This window comes from Gymnoscopelus braueri, assembly GCF_963280865.1.
Source record: "Gymnoscopelus braueri genome assembly, chromosome: 4".
NCBI lineage: Eukaryota > Metazoa > Chordata > Actinopteri > Myctophiformes > Myctophidae > Gymnoscopelus > Gymnoscopelus braueri.
In genome coordinates this window covers 52696605-52715636 of record NC_137605.1, presented here as the reverse complement: position 1 = coordinate 52715636, position 19032 = coordinate 52696605, and the positions used below count along the sequence as shown (strand labels likewise).

Genomic DNA, 19032 nt, shown 5'->3' with positions numbered 1-19032 from the left:
GATTCCAAACCCGAAAATCTCGGCCACTCGCTCACTCCCACTCGGTCACTCCGACTCCAAACCGGATGTGCTAAATTCCACACACACACACACACACACACACACAACTGGCTTTATTGCGTTGTATGATATAAAGCATAATACAATTATATACATGTATATTGTGCACACTTATTCTGTCTAAAGCTGATAGTTCATTTCTCTCCTTGCGTCATGCCTCAATGCAGTGCATGGACTACTATAAATTACTGTGACAAAGATTATGTTTAAAATAATGTATTGTATTTATATATAGACTGAATATAGAAGAGGACACTTTACGCTTTAATTATAGCCGTATTCATTCAATTATGAACCGATTCTTAAAATTTAAAATTCTCTATTAGCTGTGAAGGGTCTTCTTTCATGTATATCAGTCATTCGCTATCAAACAATATCAAGCAAAATCACAAAATCGTTTTTTTTTCTTTTTTCTTCGTCCCAGAAGTGGGAGGGATATCACCCAAACTCTCAAAACCCCGGACATTTGAAGGATTTTATAAAACCCCCCCAGACAGCCCCCCAAAAGAGGACATGTCCGGGGAAAAGAGGACGTATGGCTACCCTGCTTGAATGATGTAATTCAGAGTCAGACATACTCTGTAATATACGGTGGCTGTTATAAGCAGCAGTGCCGTGCGGGACTGCTGCGGGGGGTGGGGGGTCTGGGGACTGTAAGAGCAAAAAGAGGGACGGGTCAGGATTTAATTCATAAATGCAAGTTTGCTCATCCTGGCGCTTCGTTCACTATTTCAGGAATAAATGGCTTTGCACAAAATGTTAACTGTAAAGATAACAATGTGGCCATCCACATTGATGAATTGTCTATTCTTATATTCTGTATTATTCTACAGAGGTGGGACAAAGTCCCTATGTTGCAAGTCCAAGTCGAGTCTCAAGTCTTTGCTCTCAAGTCCCGAGTCAAGTCCAAGTCAACACAGCCAAGTCTCAAGTCAAGTCCAAGTTCTCAGCTTTTTGTTTCGAGTCCCACACAAGTCCTTAGCATTTTGGTTTGAGTCCCACACAAGTCCTAACCTTTTGTTTCAAGTCCCAAACAAGTCCTAACCTTTTGTTTCGAGTCCCACACAAGTCCTAACCTTTTGTTTCAAGTCCCAAACAAGTCTAAATGTTAATTCAAGATATGTAAAGATTTACATAAATCATGAGCATTTTTCACAATTTGCATTTGTTTTAAAACAAGGTTTCTTCCAGGCCAACAGAACGCAGATACTGTACTTTTAATTTCCTCCTTGAGGACAGGGTTTAAAAGGGCCCTTTTTAATGAATATAATGTAATTTTGTACAATCTGTATGGTAGAGTATGTTACTACAATATAACTTATACAATCAGGGTGGTTGTATTTTGTCTCCCTGCTCTTCTATTGAGACATTTAGATAATGTCAAAGGCCATGTCTCACCTAGACACAGGATCTGACACAAATTCAGTGTATCCTCTGATCAAGCAGGCAGGCTCTATTATCACAATGGTGAAATTTCAGCAATTGCACTGGAAACCGCGTTCAAATCCGGGGTAGAAGAGGAAATGTATATAGCGCTGAAGTGGTCAATGTATGTTTTGTATTAATAACCAAAATCTACAAAGTAACTGGTACCTAAAGTTTTCAAATAATTGTAGTGGAGTAAAAGTAGGCTAATATCTGCCTCTGATATGTATGTAGTTGAGTAGAAGTAGGTAGCTGATATATTGCACTTTTACCTTAGCGCTAGGTATACTCTTGGTTGCTTGTTTTTGCAGAAAATGCACTTCTGGTGATTAGTAGTTTCGTTCCCTACCTATGTTGAATGCACTTACTGTAAGTCGCTTTGGATAAAAGCGTCTGCTAAATGACTGTAATGTAGAAGTAAAGTACTGAAAATTGCAAATACTTCAGTAAAGTAAAAAATAAGTCAAAATTGTACTTAAGTAAAGTACTTGAGTAAATGTACTTAGTTACTTTCCACCACTGGTTATACTGTAGTTTGCTCTTAGCACGCCGTAATGTTAATGTGAAGTATAGGTCTTGCCTTGCATACTGCTTTTCTCGTCTTGTCTTCCACCTTGTAATCTTTAAAACCGAAAGCTATAACTGCTGGAGTTGACATTTTATTCCACCTGGCTTCAGTTCCTTCCAGCAGCGACGGCAGGAGTATATTTTGGATATAGTATATTTGGACTTGTTAAATCGGGGTTTGAACCAGGGACCTGCAGACTGGCAGGTAGACAGTGTACTGACTGAGCCATTGGATAGACAGAACTGGATTTCATGTGTGGTAAGTTATCATACTGCATGGATTGCTTATTATATATATACAAGCTCATAACGCGTCACATTGTAGATCGGCTGTATGTGGTTACTGTAGGTGTTGTATTAACAAGTAAATCTGCAAAGTAACAATAACTAAAGCTGTCATATGCTGTAATTGTAGTAGAGTAGAAGTGACAAAAATGGAAAGTAAAGTAAAAGTACCTCAAAACTGTGCATTGTAAGCATTTGTATTGGTACTTGAGTAAATGTACATAGTTTCTTTTCAGCACCATTGAGGAGCCAATGACTGACAGGCTAGGTAACACCAGGTGCACTGATTGCTAAAGTGCAGAGGGACATGGGTTGATATAAATGGTCTGAACTCAAAATGTATATGTTACAGGGTGAATGGAGAACCAGGGTGATTGAAGAAGGCTCGCTCGTTTTTACCCACCCAGCAATTCTGTAGAAGAAACACTAGAGGGAGCCACAAGCCAGGCTTGTGCACAAGCACATATGGCCGTGACCACCCACACACACACAGTCACACACACACACACACACACACATGCGCGCGCACGCACACGCGCTCATGCTTTCAATGGACTGTTAAGATACTTTTATTGTGTTCTGCTGGCTTTTGTTTTAGTTTCTCCCTGACACACACACACACACACACACACACACACACACACACACACACACGCACACAGTGATCCATGAAAAGAACTATTCTGTCCCTATCGGTTTACAACTCAAACGGCGCTGAGTCGACAAGTGGAGCATCGGCCGGTCAGCGCGGGCACTCGCGCCTGGAGGCGCGAGGGCGCGCTTCCTCGGCCTCAAGCTCCACTTGTCGGCGCGCCTCCGTCTCTCTCTCTCCTCCCGTGCTCTCCTCCCCTTCCTCGTCCCTCCCAAGGAGGACGGTTTATTTCGCGAGGAGGAGCTCCTCCTCGCGAAATAAACCGTCCCCCTTCTCAGAAGGAGGACGGTTTATTTCGCGAGGAGGAGCTCCTCCTCGCCTCACGTAATAAACCCCCGCCTCGCAGTGCCGCGTCCTCCTTCTCCTCCTCCTCCTCGCGAGCCTCGCTAATAAACCCTATCTCGAAAAGCCCCGCCTCGCCCCGAAGCCCCGTGCCTAAAAACGAGCGCTCTGTCTTCAATCACCCTGGATCTCCATTCACCCTGTGACATATATATCACACAGCTTAGAATTAAATCCGACAGTGATGTAAAAGAAATCTGTAGTGTAAAAGTTGCACGTTCATACAATGTGAATGTATATTGTTTCTTGTGTCTGGGTATCTCAGATGGAAAAGCTCTTGACTCTCAACTGCAAGGTCATGGAATCTAGTTCTGGCAAAAGCAACACAGCATCTTCCTATAATTCCACAAACCTCTGAGACCAAACCTGTGAAGCCAAACCTCTGAGACCAAACCTGTGAAGCCAAACCTGTGAGCCCAAACATTTTTCTGCCCGGTTCTCCTCAGGGCCTGGAGCTATTGATCTCAAATTGCGCACAGCCATTCACCATTACGATGCGCGTCGGACTGCGAAGCCCGTTTTTCGATATCACTAAATCTCAGCTGTTTATTAGCATTTTTATGTCAAAAATTGTTCTGCCCGGTTCTCCTCAGTGCTTGGAGCAATTGCTCTAAAATTGCGCACAGCCATTGACCATTACCATGTGCATGGAACTGCGAATAAATCAGCTGTCTCAATCTCAATCTTCGCATTTTTATGTCAAAGAATGTCGCCATGCTTATGCTGGCTGGAGAGAGAGAGAGGGGGGAGAGAGGGGGGGAGGGAGGGGGAGAGAGAGAGAAAGAGAGGGGGAGGGAGAGAGGGGGAGAGAGGGGGAGAGAGAGAGACAAGGAGAGGGAGAGAGAGGGAGGAGGAGGACAACGACGCGTAATCGCGCTGTTGCCTTGCTAGCCCACAACTTCTCAGTGCTGTGTGTGTGTGTGTGTGTGTGTGTGTGTGTGTGTGTGTGTGTGTGTGTGTGTGTGTGTGTGTGTGTGTGTGTGTGTGTGCACTGTGCATGTGTGTGTGTGTGTGTGTGTGTGTGTGTGTGTGTGTGTTTGAGTGAGAGAGAGAGTGTGTGCATTTACACTGCAATCCTTTCGTGCAAAGGTGGTAGCACGTCGCGTTTAAGTAAATCTCTCCACCAGAGACACAAAAGTTAATCTCATCTAGCCATTGCACCATGTCGAGTCTCCGAAAATACAAGCTAACGATGCGGCCGTTTCACTATCTCGCCCCTAAACACGGTCGCCCCGGCTCGCACCGAACGGTCTGGGGTGAGCAATCTACGCCTAATTGTCTCGCCCCTAAACACGGTCGCCCGGATCGCAACGAATGGTCTGGGGTGGGCGATCTGCTTCTAAACAGGTGGAGAGCGTTTATTTGTTAAGGACGCCCATGCATTCTCCACTGTTGAACGTGCACCCTTTAAGTGCATATCTGCATGCACATAATTATATTGTTGTTGTTAAGTTGAAATAATAGTTGTACAAGTTGTAATAACAGTGTTGTATAATTATTTTTGCTGTAGTAATCAATTCATTATAATATAAGTACAATGAATGACAGAATATATATATATATATATATATATATATATATATATATATATATATATATATATATATATATATATATATATATATATATGTGTATATATATGTATATATATATATATATATATATATATATATATATATATATATATATATATATATATACATATATACATACACACACACACACGTCGCAGCAGGACGGGACGCGCGGGGATGACGCGCGACAGGACGTGCAATAACCCCACGTTTGCAACTACTTTTGCCTGCGCACTTCACCGGGTATGGTCTAGTATGAGTAATCTGGTTCCCTGTTTTATAGCCCTGTTGTATAGAGCATTTTTACAGGTATAGGCTCATGTGTTTGTTAATGTTGCTACCCTTTAAATGGCCATGGCCAATAACGTGGCATTGGGCGCTTAAAGTTAAATATTTGAATGAAGTACGTCATACATTGAAAATAACTACTCTCAAATAAGCGTTTCATGTTACATTTAACAATTGCACATTGATACAGTCATGTTGTGTGCAATGCAATTGAGATTAAGTCTGCATGAGGTGGTGGACTCGAACCGGCGATCCAGTGGTTGCAAGGCATATTGTTTACAAATTAGCCATTGGAACAACAGACCTGAACTGGTGAAAAAGGAGTTCACACAGATGACACAGTTTCACGCAAATTTCTCAGAAATCCTGGGTTTAAATGTTTTTCAAACTGCTCAATATGGCTGAAAATCTAAGGGCGGAGCTTATTGGTCAAAGTGATAGATGTGTTCCTCATGAGTCAAGGCACATGTGTAAGCAAGTTTCACGGCTGTCGGCCAAATGAGGCATGACTTTTGCCTGTTTAAAGTTTGCATTTAAAAATAGCGCCCCCCTTTGACCAATTGGAGTAAGATTGGTTTCAGTGATACTTGGAATGACCCTCTACATTACTGCAAAGTTTCAAACAAATGTGAGTCTGCATGTATGTGTTAGGGGCAAACGAATAATTTTCATAAAACTGGCTTCATTGGCTCTTAAAAGCTTAATTTTTTCACTTATGGAAAATCCGCTTCCCCACTTTGTCGGCATAGGTCCAAAGCTCATGCGTAAAATGTTTCGTGCAGATTGCTCAAAGATCCCAGGAGGAGATAGATTTTTACTGTTTTTCATATAATTCAAAATGGTGGGAGATCTAAAGGTCAGAGGTCAAAAGTCAGAGCGTGAAAGTTGTTAGGTATGAGGAGACGCATGTGTGTATCGAAGTTCATGGCTGTAGGTCAAACAGGGCATGAGTTTTACCTGTTCAAAGTTGGCATTTTCAATTGAGTGCTACAGCGCCACCCTTTGGCCAATGGTTGTGAGTTTTGGGCCTTGGCCGTTTGGCATAGCCCTCTCTACCATATTGCCGAGTTTCGTAAAAAGCGTATGCACGGTTGGGCCAGAACTGCAAAAACGGCGGAAGAAAAAGAAAGCCAAGGAATGCAATAAGGCTTCGAGCCTGATAGGCCTCGAACCCTTAATAATGACTACAGAAGCATACCTTTGTCTCTTCTAGCTCTGTGTCTTTGGCCCGGAGACGCTCCTCACTGTCAGCCAACTGTTTGCAAACACATGTAACAGATCATGTCAAATAGGATCAGAGCAAACATACAGTATGTCAATAAATTAAATTACATAATTATAATATAATTGCATAAATATAATCACATAAATTACACAAGGCTACACACAGCATTCGGTCATTTCAAAAAGCATTCAAACTATTGAATTTAGGATTGCAGGTTGGCTACCCAGGGCTGGCAAATTTTGGAAGTCAAAATATAATATATCATATTCAACTGGAATGGGATTTAAAATATCTGACTGATACATCGTGATCACATGACTCCAGGGATAATGTGTACCGATTTGTTGAGTTTTGTACAAAAAATTTAGGAGTAATAGCAAAGAAATTGAGCTGGGCACAAATGTGCAGGGTCTATATGGGGAGTTAGTTAAGTCATGAGCCAAGGACTCCAGAGGGGAAACAACTGTACGTACGCCCTACGGTTCAAGAGTTATAGATTAACACATTGTCATAAATAACTTCTGACATTGTAGAAAGATGAGAACTTTAATGTTTGTCTCAAGGACATTGAGGTCATCTGGTAATGAGCCATGGCTCAACTCTGCACACCTTAAAATAAAGCTTTAAATAAACTACGCCATCAACTGAAGCAGACATGTTGGGATATACATGCACTTACTTTGTTACAACATATCCTGTGCAATGGCAAATGAAGGCTGATGGTGAACCAATTCAGCACCATGCACCCCTTTAAGGTTTAAAAAATATATAAGATGAAAAGCACCATGTAGGCTATTTTCCCTTTACCTGCTGCTTGGCATCTCCCCGCTGTTGATTGAGAACCCTTTCCTGTTGGGTTTTCTCTGTCTTTGAACAAAGCAGCTTAAGTAAATTCACTGTCTACTGGATATAAAACATGCCACATTTATCCTAGGTAGAATTGTTTCATTTGTGAGACAAAATGCTATGCAGTATGCTGTGCAGTTTTAGGAAAACATGTTTTTTTGCGTCTTTGTTTCTGAGGTTATACTAACAGAGTTCTGAAAATCCACCACATTAGCTTCAGACATACAGACAGACCCTCTAAGACAGGGGTGTCAAACTCATTTTGGGGTGAGGGCCAGATTGGTCAAATGGTGACTTGATGGGGGCCGGAACCAGTTGCGGACGCACATGCGCGCTCACACGCACTCAGACACTGCTACTAACTATGCATATCACTTTTTTTTTAATGTATTAAGAAGAATAGCTACTTTAATTATTGACATTAAAAACAAACAATGCAATTTTTAATAATAAGGGTAATAATAATAATAATAATAATAATAATAATAATAATAATAATAATAATAATAATAATAATAATAAACCATTTTAAGTAGAATAATTCAATTTGAAGTTAAACAATACCTGGTAATGTGTGTGGGTGGTTAAATAATTAGATTTATTGAACAACAGTGGTGTAAAGTAACTAATTACATTTACTCAAGTACTGTACCTAAGTAAAGATTTGCGGTATTTTTACTTTACTAGAGTATTTCCAGTACTTTTACTTCTACTCCACTACACCTGAGTCACTGCTATAACTACAGTATATCAAATTATTGGCCGAAACCGAATACCGAATATAGGAAACACTTATACTTAAATATACTTATACACTTAAATAAGGAAAATTATTATTTAAAAAATATATATATACATTTTCTTAAATATTATTTTGTACCATTGCTGTCATGGCTATGCCTCTGTTGTAGAGCTACATGATTATGGCAACACTTATCATAACTATAATCCATAGATCAGTTATTTAAAGCATATTTTTAGAATTATTTATTTACTATTGTGTAGTAATATAATACAATATGTCTCAAAACCTTAGCATGCCATACAGTTGAAGTATTGCAAATTAAATAAATATGATTTCAAGAAATTAAAACTAACATTGAATAGCCTACCAAAAGGCAATATAATGTCTGCAGTTCAGGCCTGGAATTTCGTCATTTTAGGGGCAAGGCCACTTGGCCTTTGGTGTTGTAATTTTGGCTATTTTCACGAGTTTAAATTGTTTTAAATAATAATAAAAAAAAGGAACATACAAGATTTCCAACGATAATATATAGCCAATATATGGTTCTGCATCAGTATATGAGTCAGTTTTTGCAGATTTCATTCTAATTGGCTACTATGCCTGCATATGAATTTCATGGGCCTGGGTAGGTCACCCTGGCTTGGCGAAGATATGCCCTGTTGCGCACACAACGCACAGCAACAGCAGGTGAAAGCAATTCACTTAAACGAGGTCTGTGTTGCGCACAGCCACTCTCTACTCCTCCAGATGATCGAGAGACGCAACTGACATATACTTCTCCATACAACGGTGTTTTACCGGATTTGTGATGCGTTCTCTCAGGTAGAGTTGAATGGTGATGGTCCTCTGTATGTTAATGACCTTGGCTGTGGCTTCACGGCTTGGTCATTGTTCTCACATAACAAGTTTGTCCAGTATTCAATCCCCAGGCAGCCTCAGTAAGGAGCTGCTGGGCGCTGGCGTTTGTTTCTGCCTTTTATTTTCTCTCTCATTTTTTTTCCATTAGAGGTAGTATTAAATGCCGTTTTTTCAAATCACCTCGTGGGCCAGATTTGACGACGTACCAGTTTGACATCGCTGCTCTAAGACTATTCTCTTACATAGCCAGGCCTTAAAAAAATATAATGACAAAAATAATGACTACAGAATAAAAGCATACCTTTGTCTTTTCTAGCTCCTTGTTTTTGGCCCGGAAATGCTCCTCACTGTCGGCCAACTGTTTGTTCACTTTCTTTAGCTATAATGGAAAGTGCAAACAAATGGAACAGCTCATGTCAAACAGGGTTAAAGCAAACATACAGTATGTAAATAAATTACATTACATAATTATGATATAATTGCATAAATGTTATTACATAAATTACACAAGGCTACAAAAAGCCTAATTTGGAACCTCTCCCTCCGCTATATACTGTAGCGGCTACCGGCAACGTCCAAGCGGTCTTTGGATCACCTTTTTTGCCAAATCGTATCCAAAAAGTAAAGGTAGTCCCCGAAACCTACAGATGTTTGAGGATTTAGCGGAAAGTAAACTTTTTAGGACGGGTTGATTTTTAGTTTTAAATCGCTTATTTAGTCAGCCTGTGTCATGTTTTCCCATTCAACCCAGAAGAACCCCCTACGGCAGGTGCCAGTACTGCTCCCGATTCGGCTACAAAGGGAAAACATGGCACAGGCTGACATGAAACATTTTTGGAAACTGTACATGTTATCTTGTTTGTATTTTTGTCCTGACACATTGAGATCTAATAATGAACTAATACAAAAGTAAACCAAGAACCTATTATCAGCCTGTACATTGAAACTATACACACTATAGGATAACAGGTCAACAATGACCTGGCATCTGTCTACATAACATGCTATAAGTTACCTGAACCTGCTCTTCCATGGCCCGACCTTCTGTCTTCTGGTTCCCTGACTCCTTCGTCTCCTGTGTTCCTTGCTCACTGCCCTGCGTCAATTCTGACACCTGTGGAGAAAGACAAGGACCTTCTGTCTTCTGGTTCCCTGACTCCTCCGTCTCCTGTGTTCCTTGCTCACTGCCCTGCGTCAATTCTGACACCTGTGGAGAAAGACAAGGACCTTCTGTCTTCTGGTTTCCTGACTCCAAGGAGAAGTTACATTTATTTTTTTATGCTATCTAAGTTACATTTATTTTTTTATGCTATCTAAGTTACATTTATAATGCGTACGTGAAGCGTATAAGCAAATCAATGTAGCGTGTAGCATCTACAGGCTCATTCTGCTTTCCAAAGCGACTATCAGCAATTCTCATATACTGAATTTAGTACATTACATACTTCCTCTTCCTTGTCCTTCTCGTCAAGGGCCTTGAAGGCCAGCTCAATCCGGTGCTGCTCTCGTTTGATCTGCACCCTGACGGCCTCGGGCACGTCTGGAATTGCGTAGGACAGGGATGATTTTGCAAAGTACAAGATTAGCTGTAAAGGGAATAGACGGTTCTATTAGACGGGCAGCCAGACATATATATACAATATTCAATATAAAAAAATGTATGCAATAAATGTCATTCTCTGATTAATTGTAGCATTGCTCTCCGCCAGGCTGGATTGCCTACCCAGGGTTGTGTCAGTCGTGAGGTGCAGCCGTCAGGACAAGTAGCGGGAGTAAATACGACAGACGGTGCAACTTTTCACGGGCAGAAGTTAAACTGCTTTAGGAGGTGTACTAATAGCATATACCTGATGCCACTACCACTAGAGGGCACTATCCCCTGGGTCGTGGCGTTACTTTTTTGTGTTGAAATCCCCATAGGGGGATCTTAGATCACATCATATAAGAACTGTGTTCGAAAAATAAACACATCTGTTCAGGTTATGACCGATATAATTAATCACTCTTGACAACGTTCTTTAACTGCAGAGGTTGTTGTATTTATTTAGCTACTCACGTAGGTACACAACTGTGTTGTGTTGTAGCATACATGGAATGAACTACTTCAGGCGTATACGCGCCCAATACAGTCATGGTCTTAAAGACACACACACAATTGTACTTTCAGTACATTCATTCACCCCAGTGATTTTACTCATATGGATATGAAGCATCGACTGAATTTTGGGAATGTACAAATTAAAAAAAGAGTAAAAGAGGCCCCTCCCACAAACTTTGGATGCCAATCATTGGCAATTGCAATGGGATATTAAACATCTGACCGATGCATGTTTATCGCATGACTCCAGAGAAAATCTAGTCGTAGCAAAACGGTAGGTGGATAATCTAAATGGGCGTTTTAGACCAAAACATGAAACAGCATGATTTGGTGCCAGCCATATGAAACATTTGGGGTGGAGCATCTTCCTTGGCCTGTGTCCAGCAGTGTCCGAGATTAGGACGGATGTACAAGGCCCAAAACATAATCTCCACTTACCGGCCTTTCGGCCTGCCAAAGATAAAGAACAAGAGCAAGTTTCTCTCTCTCAAATTGAACATTGAACATTGACAACATTGTTTATGACTGTTAGTGTGTCAAAATGACACTTTCAAATTGAGCACTGGACATTGCAACAACCAATATCATCTGCTGGGTCATATTTGACCCATAACACCACAGATGTTACTTCTTTTTTAGAGATTTTAGAATTTACTAAAATGGTAACAATTTATTTTGTTGTGTTAAAATAGTTGTTTCTCAGGATATCAAGAAATGTTGTTACAATAAGAAAAAGTAAATGGTACTTTTTACATACCTAAACTTGAAAACGGGTCAAATTTGTAATACAAAATAATATGATGACCAGGGAAGGTGCAATGCTAACAGTACATTCTATATATCGTTCTCCATTTTTTCCGCTTTTGCATTTTTTTCCATAAATCAGTGCTATTGAACACCCTTTACGTCTGTGTGTTGAACCAAAATATTGAACCAATGAAAAGTATTAAAAAGCGCTTCTGACAAAACCAGCTAACTCCATTGGTTCCTCAAACTTTCTGCTAAACCAGCTAAGTCCACCAAAGGGGGGTGGAGTTAGCTGGTTTTGCTGACTCCAGGCTCCACCCCCTTTTGACCTCCAACCTCATTGTGAGCTTGGAGGTTCATTCAGCTGTTGTTCTTATCAATGATAAACAAAACCTCCTAACTACACTTTTTGTTTTGTTTTTGTCATTTGCTGAAAAATGAACATTTTGGAGTTTGCTGGTTTCTGCCGGACAGCGAGATATTATCCTTGGTTCCAGGAAAGGTGCAACATTATACATACAGTAGGTATATCACCATAGACTAATAAAGAAACCTTGACATTAATTATACAATATTGGCGTAGGGTGTGAAAATGACAACTGCGTTGGTTGGAAACCAGCATTCAAACTTTGTGCCACTTTGTGGCATATTGTGCCAGGTGCAAGATAGGGCCCTGTTTCTGCTACTGATTATTTTGACAGTAAAACCATACATTTTCAGCTTCAAAGACATTGGCTCGTGGCGTTCTTTACTCACCACTACAACAACAAAAACAGTCAATCTGGCGGTGAGGACAAGCCAGTAGTAGTTATTGTATTCATACTGTAAGGGGTGTCCTGGTGGATAGCGGGAACCTCGATACCTGACGGGGGACAACATTGTCTGTTACACGAAAACCGAGTCAAGGAAAACCAGCTGAAAACAACGTTGGCTTCTTGAGCACTCAAACACCAGATAAGATAAGTCTTTATGATCCTTGTGGGGAAATTCAAGTGTGATAGCAGCAACAGTAGGAACTAGACGCGTCGCAATTCAGGGCAATTGCAAAGTGTGGTTGCGCCGACGCCAGTCGCGGGTCGCCGCCGCCGGGACTTGAGGAATACGCTTGGAGGAATACCGTCGGAGGCCGCTGAGGAATACCGTCAGGTGCTGATTGGATCCTGCGTTCGTGATACATGGCGTTTTGATTTTAAGAAATAGGCCCCTCCCACTAAATAAATAGGCCCCTCCCATAAATGTAGCGGGCCAATGACATCGTCATGTAACTCCTGAGATCACCTGCTTTTCTTTTGAGAGGAGTGATCCCCCCAAAAATCATGTTTTTGCATCAAACGGTTACGTTTTGCGCAGTTGTGGCGCCCCCTATGGATCAAAGTGGAAATTTGTTGAGTAAACCACCCTCGACATGTGATTCAAATTTGGGATCGATTGGACGTTTTGTTCGTGATTTTTGGCATTTTTGGTAAAACGGGCCCCTCCCACTAACTTTGGAAGCCAATTACGGACGAACGGTAAGGACTATCAAAATGCCGTTTTGAGGTTTATCGCATGGGTCCATAGATCACGTGTACCGATTTTTGTGAGATTTGGAAAAAATCTGTAGGAAAAGGTGCAAAAAGTGTGTTTTGAAGAAAATTCAAAATGGCGGAAAATCTATCCTGACGCAAATGGGCGTGGCCTATATGGGGAGATGCGTCGTGACCCAAGGAATCCAGGGGAACATTTTTATTTTACGACCTACGGTTCAAGAGTTATAGGCCAAAACGTAAAGGGGGCTGTTATAGCGCCACCATGTGGCCGATTAGTGTAATTATTTTTTCAATAATTTCGGACTAAATTATGAACCTCCCCTCCAAATCTGGTAACTCTAGCTCTTACGGTTTCAGATAAAAAAAATACTTGAATATGAGTTTTTTCACTTTTCCATTAAAGCGGATGGGGAAATTTAATGCACTAATAAATCAATATCAATTAAACTATTTAACCAATCTCTTAGCAAAATACAAGCGCACGATTCCAGGTCAAGACGGTCCTTTTGAGATATGGCACTAAATTGGGGAATAAAGACTGTGGGAGGAGATGCGGTTCAAAGTATTGTTTATCTATAAATAAAGAAAGAAAGTATCCCTAGAACTATAGTCTGGTTGCCTCTGGGCAACCACACTAATAAGAAAAGTCAGATCTCCGCCAGGGCGGTTTGGCAACCAAGGGCCCACACATCTTGGAGCCGATAGTCAATTAGGAATGGAATATGAAAAATTGGACCTATACAACTTTATCACATCACTCCAGAGATAATGTGTACTGATTTGTGTGAGATTTGGAAAAAGTGTGTTTTGAAGAAAACATGAAATGGCGGAACATCTAGTCTGGCACAAATGGGTTAGGCCTATACGGGAAGTCATCAAAATTGTATTTGATTGTACTACCTATGGGTTATAGGATAGAACATGAAGTGACCTCTTATAGTGCCACTATGAAGCAACATTTTTAAAGATTTGGGGTGGCAGTTTTGGCCTACTGGGAGTGTTTGTGCAAATTAGTCCAGTGGTGCCAGAGACTAGCTGTTCACACGCGTTCACACGCCTTCACACACGCGCATGCGCACACACACACACACACACACACACACACACACACACACCACACGCACACCACACGCACGCACACTGACTGATGGACATGGGGGAAAACATAATCTTTGGCCTTTGGCCGAATAAAGATCAAATACATAGACTTAGAGTCTAACATGAGACATCTGCACTTGAACTGACTGAGTTAACATACATATTAACATATATTCTAATTCTATCAATAAATATACGTAATTATAAATGTACAAACTACTGTATCACCAATGAATCTATGCATGAATGTACTGTACAGTAAATACAGTACATATATTCATCAATGGATATAGGAATGGATTATGTACAGAATATCAACAGTGAATATGAAACATGGTCAGTGGCAGGCTGTACCCTTCACCAGTTCAGTTTCATAGTGTGCCACAACCCACAGAGCTTGAATGAGACAGGATTATGTTATGTTGCGTACCTGCAGGTGGTGCTGTTGGAGAACCAGTCTGGTGTGTTTGCTTGTGTGGGTTTGCTCTGATTGGTGAAGTCCTCTATGTTGAACACAGACAAGGTTTTATTGATGTATCCCTCCATTGTGGGGTTGCTACTGTCTCCGTACGGGTAGACAGAGAAAGACCAGTAGTAAACCTGGCGAGGGATCATGTCCGATGTGAAGGCCATGATCATCACCTGAGTGAGAAGGAGACATAATCCATGACACTAAATGTGGACCATGAACACAGATTTATACTTTGTTTTCAATGGAATAATGGTGTCAACACAAGCTGCACGTGACCCATTTTGTTTTTTTTGTCGACTGACAGTCGTAAAACGTACAGTATGTATGTAAACACGGTTTTATGAATGAAAGTGAACCTGTAACCATGTGACAACAACCCTCGGATCAGGAGCAAGATACCGACTGGGAAGGCATGACAGGGCCAGCCTTCATCGCCGAGTGACAATGAAGGGTTACAGGTTCACTTTCATTCATAAAACCGTGTTTACATACGTGAACATGTGTTTTATTTCATTTCAAGTGAACCTGTAACCATGTGACAACATGGTACAAAGTACACAGTTTACCAAATTAGTCACGAGGAGAGTGAAGAGGCCAAAACCTAGAGGTCAAAAGCCATACAAGAGGAGTAAACCTCATCACAGTAATACAGCAGAACACAACTGAGTTCAAGCACTGTATTGTCAACTGAAAGTCATGTTTACAAAACATTCTCCAGGTTAATGCCAATAAACTGAAATGTTCCGAATCAAGGGAAACAAACATTCTGGAGCACAAACCAAGGGTGCTCATATTTAACTGTAAACAAAATAAACTCAGGTGAAGGTAAATTGGGACACCAGCCAATCCCACCACCGCATCTACATCAAGTGTGCTCAAACGCCGCCTCTCAAGGGCCACACATGAAGCCTCATCATCTGAGGCCTGCCCTGCACCTGGGACAGCAAGTCCCGTCTGACTGGAAGAAGCCATGGCTGGCCCTCCAGCCTCTTGTAGACCTCTCCCATCCATGATCTCTGTGGCCAATTCGGCTCCATCAATAGTACCTGGGCGTGCAGCAACCTCAACATCCTGAGGAAAGCCGGCAGGAGAGGAATAGGGGGAAAAGCATACAGCCTCTGCTGAGGCTATTCAAGGCTCAGAGCATCCCCAGTGGTCCTGGTGGTCCATGTATTGATGACCAGAGAGGACAGTGAGTGTTTCCCTCCGTGGCAAAGAGGTCTACTTCTGCCTGACCAAAGGGAAACCATATCTGGTTCACTACCTGGGGATGCAAGCGCCACTCGCCGGGGTGGGGACCTCCCCTCGACAGCAGATCTGCCGCTACATTCCGGGGTCCCGGAAGATAGAAAGCCATCAGGGTCACACCATTGGACTGTGCCCACAGGAGCAACTGGTGCACTCTTGCATGCAGAGATGGGGACCTCAGGCCACCCTGGCGGTTGATGTAAGACACCACGGCTGTGTTGTCTGCAGAGTCCTGCAACGGGCGGGGTACCCGCGGATACCCGACGGGTACCGCATTTGACGCGTGAAAACGGGTGAAAGGTTTTCTGTTATAAGATCACGGGTACGGGCGGTACTAAACTAAACACGGGCGGGTAATATTTTATTGTGAAAATCAGAGAGCACTGTTTCCGCCCAAACAACACCACTTAACATGAGCAGCATAACGCCACCAGCCCACCACACTTAACAACAAACACACACAGACAGCGTCGGACACACACACACCCACATACAGAAGCGACATGGATCAAAGATAACGAGCGGTGAATACCAGAAAGTGGATAATAATTCGTCAAGGGCCAAGTCGGACGTTTGGGAGAAGTTCGGTTTGGTTCAAGAAAAAAAATAACTCTGTGCTGCCACATACAAGGCCGCACAGAGTCCGGACCGTTTTTGATAATCCAAACGAGGAGTGCCGAAAACGGTCCGGTCCGTTTTTGACCCAATTTTATTTTTATACGTGGGGCCCACGTGGGGCCCACGTGGGGCGCTCTAACGAAACTTTGGGATCATCCAAGGAGTTTCTGAGAAGGAGAGGCCGGATGTGGATCCAAGTCAAAAATCCTTCCGGTCAGCCTTTCCAATGTTATCTCCTTGACTAAAAGCTTAATATCTCCATTTATTTTTAACGCGGTGGAAGCGAGCCGTTTTCGATTGGCGATCACTCTGCAATGGAGGATCGCGTTAGAAATATTATTGTTCCAGGCGTTAGTCAGGACCCTCCGCCGTCTCGCACGCACGCTTTGTTTACATGCACTTCCGCGTCGGGGCTTCTACAGCACGAAACGTATCAACGTAAGTGGATGGAAGAATAGCCGGCACTGAACGTATAATATTTGAATAAACCTCTGGCACCCAATGTGTTAAATAAAACATTAATTTCAATCTATATTTTTTTCAGGCTTTTCTGCCTTTATTGATAGTATAGTGGAGAGAGATAGGAAACAGGGAGAGAGACTCGGGAGTGACATGCAGCAAAAGGTCCAGGGACAGGGACCAAACCGGGGACTCGCTTGTCAGGCATCTACAGTATGTGGTAGTGGTACGTGCCCTAACCACTCAGCTATTGGTAAGCCCACAAAATCTAAAATGTAAAGAGACAGGAAGCAGAGAGCAGAGAGGGGGAAAGTTATCTCTAACTTGAACTGAGTGACATTGTGATTATATGGTTGATAATTATTTGGTCCCCACTCCATTGGGGCATTTGTCACTATATATTTGCACATACGGTGAAATGTTTATTCTGCATTTAACCCATCCTAAGTATCAGGAGCAGCAGGCGCTACTGGGGCACCGCATGGTGAGGGGTTTAGTGTCTTGCTCAGGGATGGTTATGGCAGTATTGGACTGTCAAATATTGATCTATCATTTCATGATTGTATGCATATCACAAGGTGCCATTTGCTCCACACCCACTGTTGTGGGTGGCCGGAAGTGTCACTCCGTTCAGGCCAATCAGAGTCAGAGTTGGGCGGGTCTTGCCTTATGGGGAAAATACACACACACACACACACACACACACACACACACACACACACACACACACACACACACACACACACACACACACACACACACACCCAACACGTGCACCACCACCACACACACACACACAATGGCAAATGCAAGTCTCAGCGACAGCGTCAGCTTTGACGCTTGGAAATATAACCATTATTTTGAATTTGTGGAGGTAAAGGACGCTAAAGATATTGTGGTCAAATGTAAACTGCGCAGGACAGAAAACATTGTCCACATCGAGTAACAGCAATGCTAATCTGCTGAAGCACCTAATAAAAGTACTTGGGGCTATGTGGCCTAAAGGTTAGAGGAGCGCCCTCGTTGCCGGAAGGTTGCCAGTTCGAATCTCCGGACCGGCAGGAAAAATCTGGGTGGGGAAGTGAATGGTCACCACTTCCCCAACACTGCTGAAGTGCCCTTGAGCAAGGCACTGAACCCCAACTGCTCCAGTGGAGCTGCATATAGTGGCCAACAGCATAAGACTGTGGTTATACTAGTCAGCTCCCAGGTTTTAATCTGTCTGTGTGTTTCTATGTGCAGGGCGTTGCTGAAAATGAGCACTTGTGCTCAACTACTACCCTGGGTAAATAAAGAACAAAAAAAAACTTGTCGCCAAAGACCACACCATCTCTACCACGGGCAGTGACCAGGATGGAGCTACTCCATCTTAACAGCCAAAAATATATATATTTTTTTTTATCGCCACAGCATGTAACCTAGACTCAACTAAACAGATTGATTGCCAGGTATGTTGTTGAGGACATGCTTCCCATCGCAACTGTTGAGTCTGTTGCCTTCAGAGAACTAGTCAGCAAAATACCAGTGAAAGCAGGCCCACAGTGCAGAAAGATGTTTTCCAACTACCTGGACATTGAATATACTAAAATGGAAGATGAGCTCAAAAATAAATTTGAGGAGTTAGAATATCTCTCTACCACTGCAGGAATGGTAGAGAAAAACGTTTACCTTTATTTTTAAAGTAAAGTAACTAGTTAGTGTGGTTGCCCTAACAGGGCAACCAGACTATAGTAATCCTCGCACTTTATTATTATTTCAGCATATTGTAGATAAACTTTAGTTTAGACCGTCTCTCCTCCCACAGTTTTTATCCCCCAATGTCGTGCCATATGTCAAAATGACCGTCTTGACCGGGAATCGTGCGCTTGTATTTTGCTATTTTGCGATATTGATTTA

General features: G+C 42.1%; 1 protein-coding gene across 8 annotated transcripts in view; it reads right to left on the bottom strand.

Annotated features, from left to right (window-relative positions):
• Positions 1-19032, bottom strand: part of LOC308083791 (uncharacterized protein) — a 74425-nt gene that overhangs the window by 36728 nt on the left and 18665 nt on the right. For 5 of the 8 annotated variants that reach the window (XM_080426142.1, XM_080426140.1, XM_080426143.1 and 2 more), the window contains 7 exons: positions 14770-14981; positions 12469-12574; positions 10313-10453; positions 9883-10074; positions 9169-9246; positions 7226-7285; positions 6392-6448 (listed from right to left, as the gene is read on the bottom strand). In XM_080426142.1, coding sequence (XP_080282268.1) covers positions 6392-6448; positions 7226-7285; positions 9169-9246; positions 9883-10074; positions 10313-10453; positions 12469-12574; positions 14770-14981 — 846 coding nt within the window. The remainder of the gene's footprint in view (positions 1-6391; positions 6449-7225; positions 7286-9168; positions 9247-9882; positions 10075-10312; positions 10454-12468; positions 12575-14769; positions 14982-19032) is intronic. The other 3 variants (XM_080426144.1, XM_080426147.1, XM_080426146.1) reach the window with 2 other exon arrangements.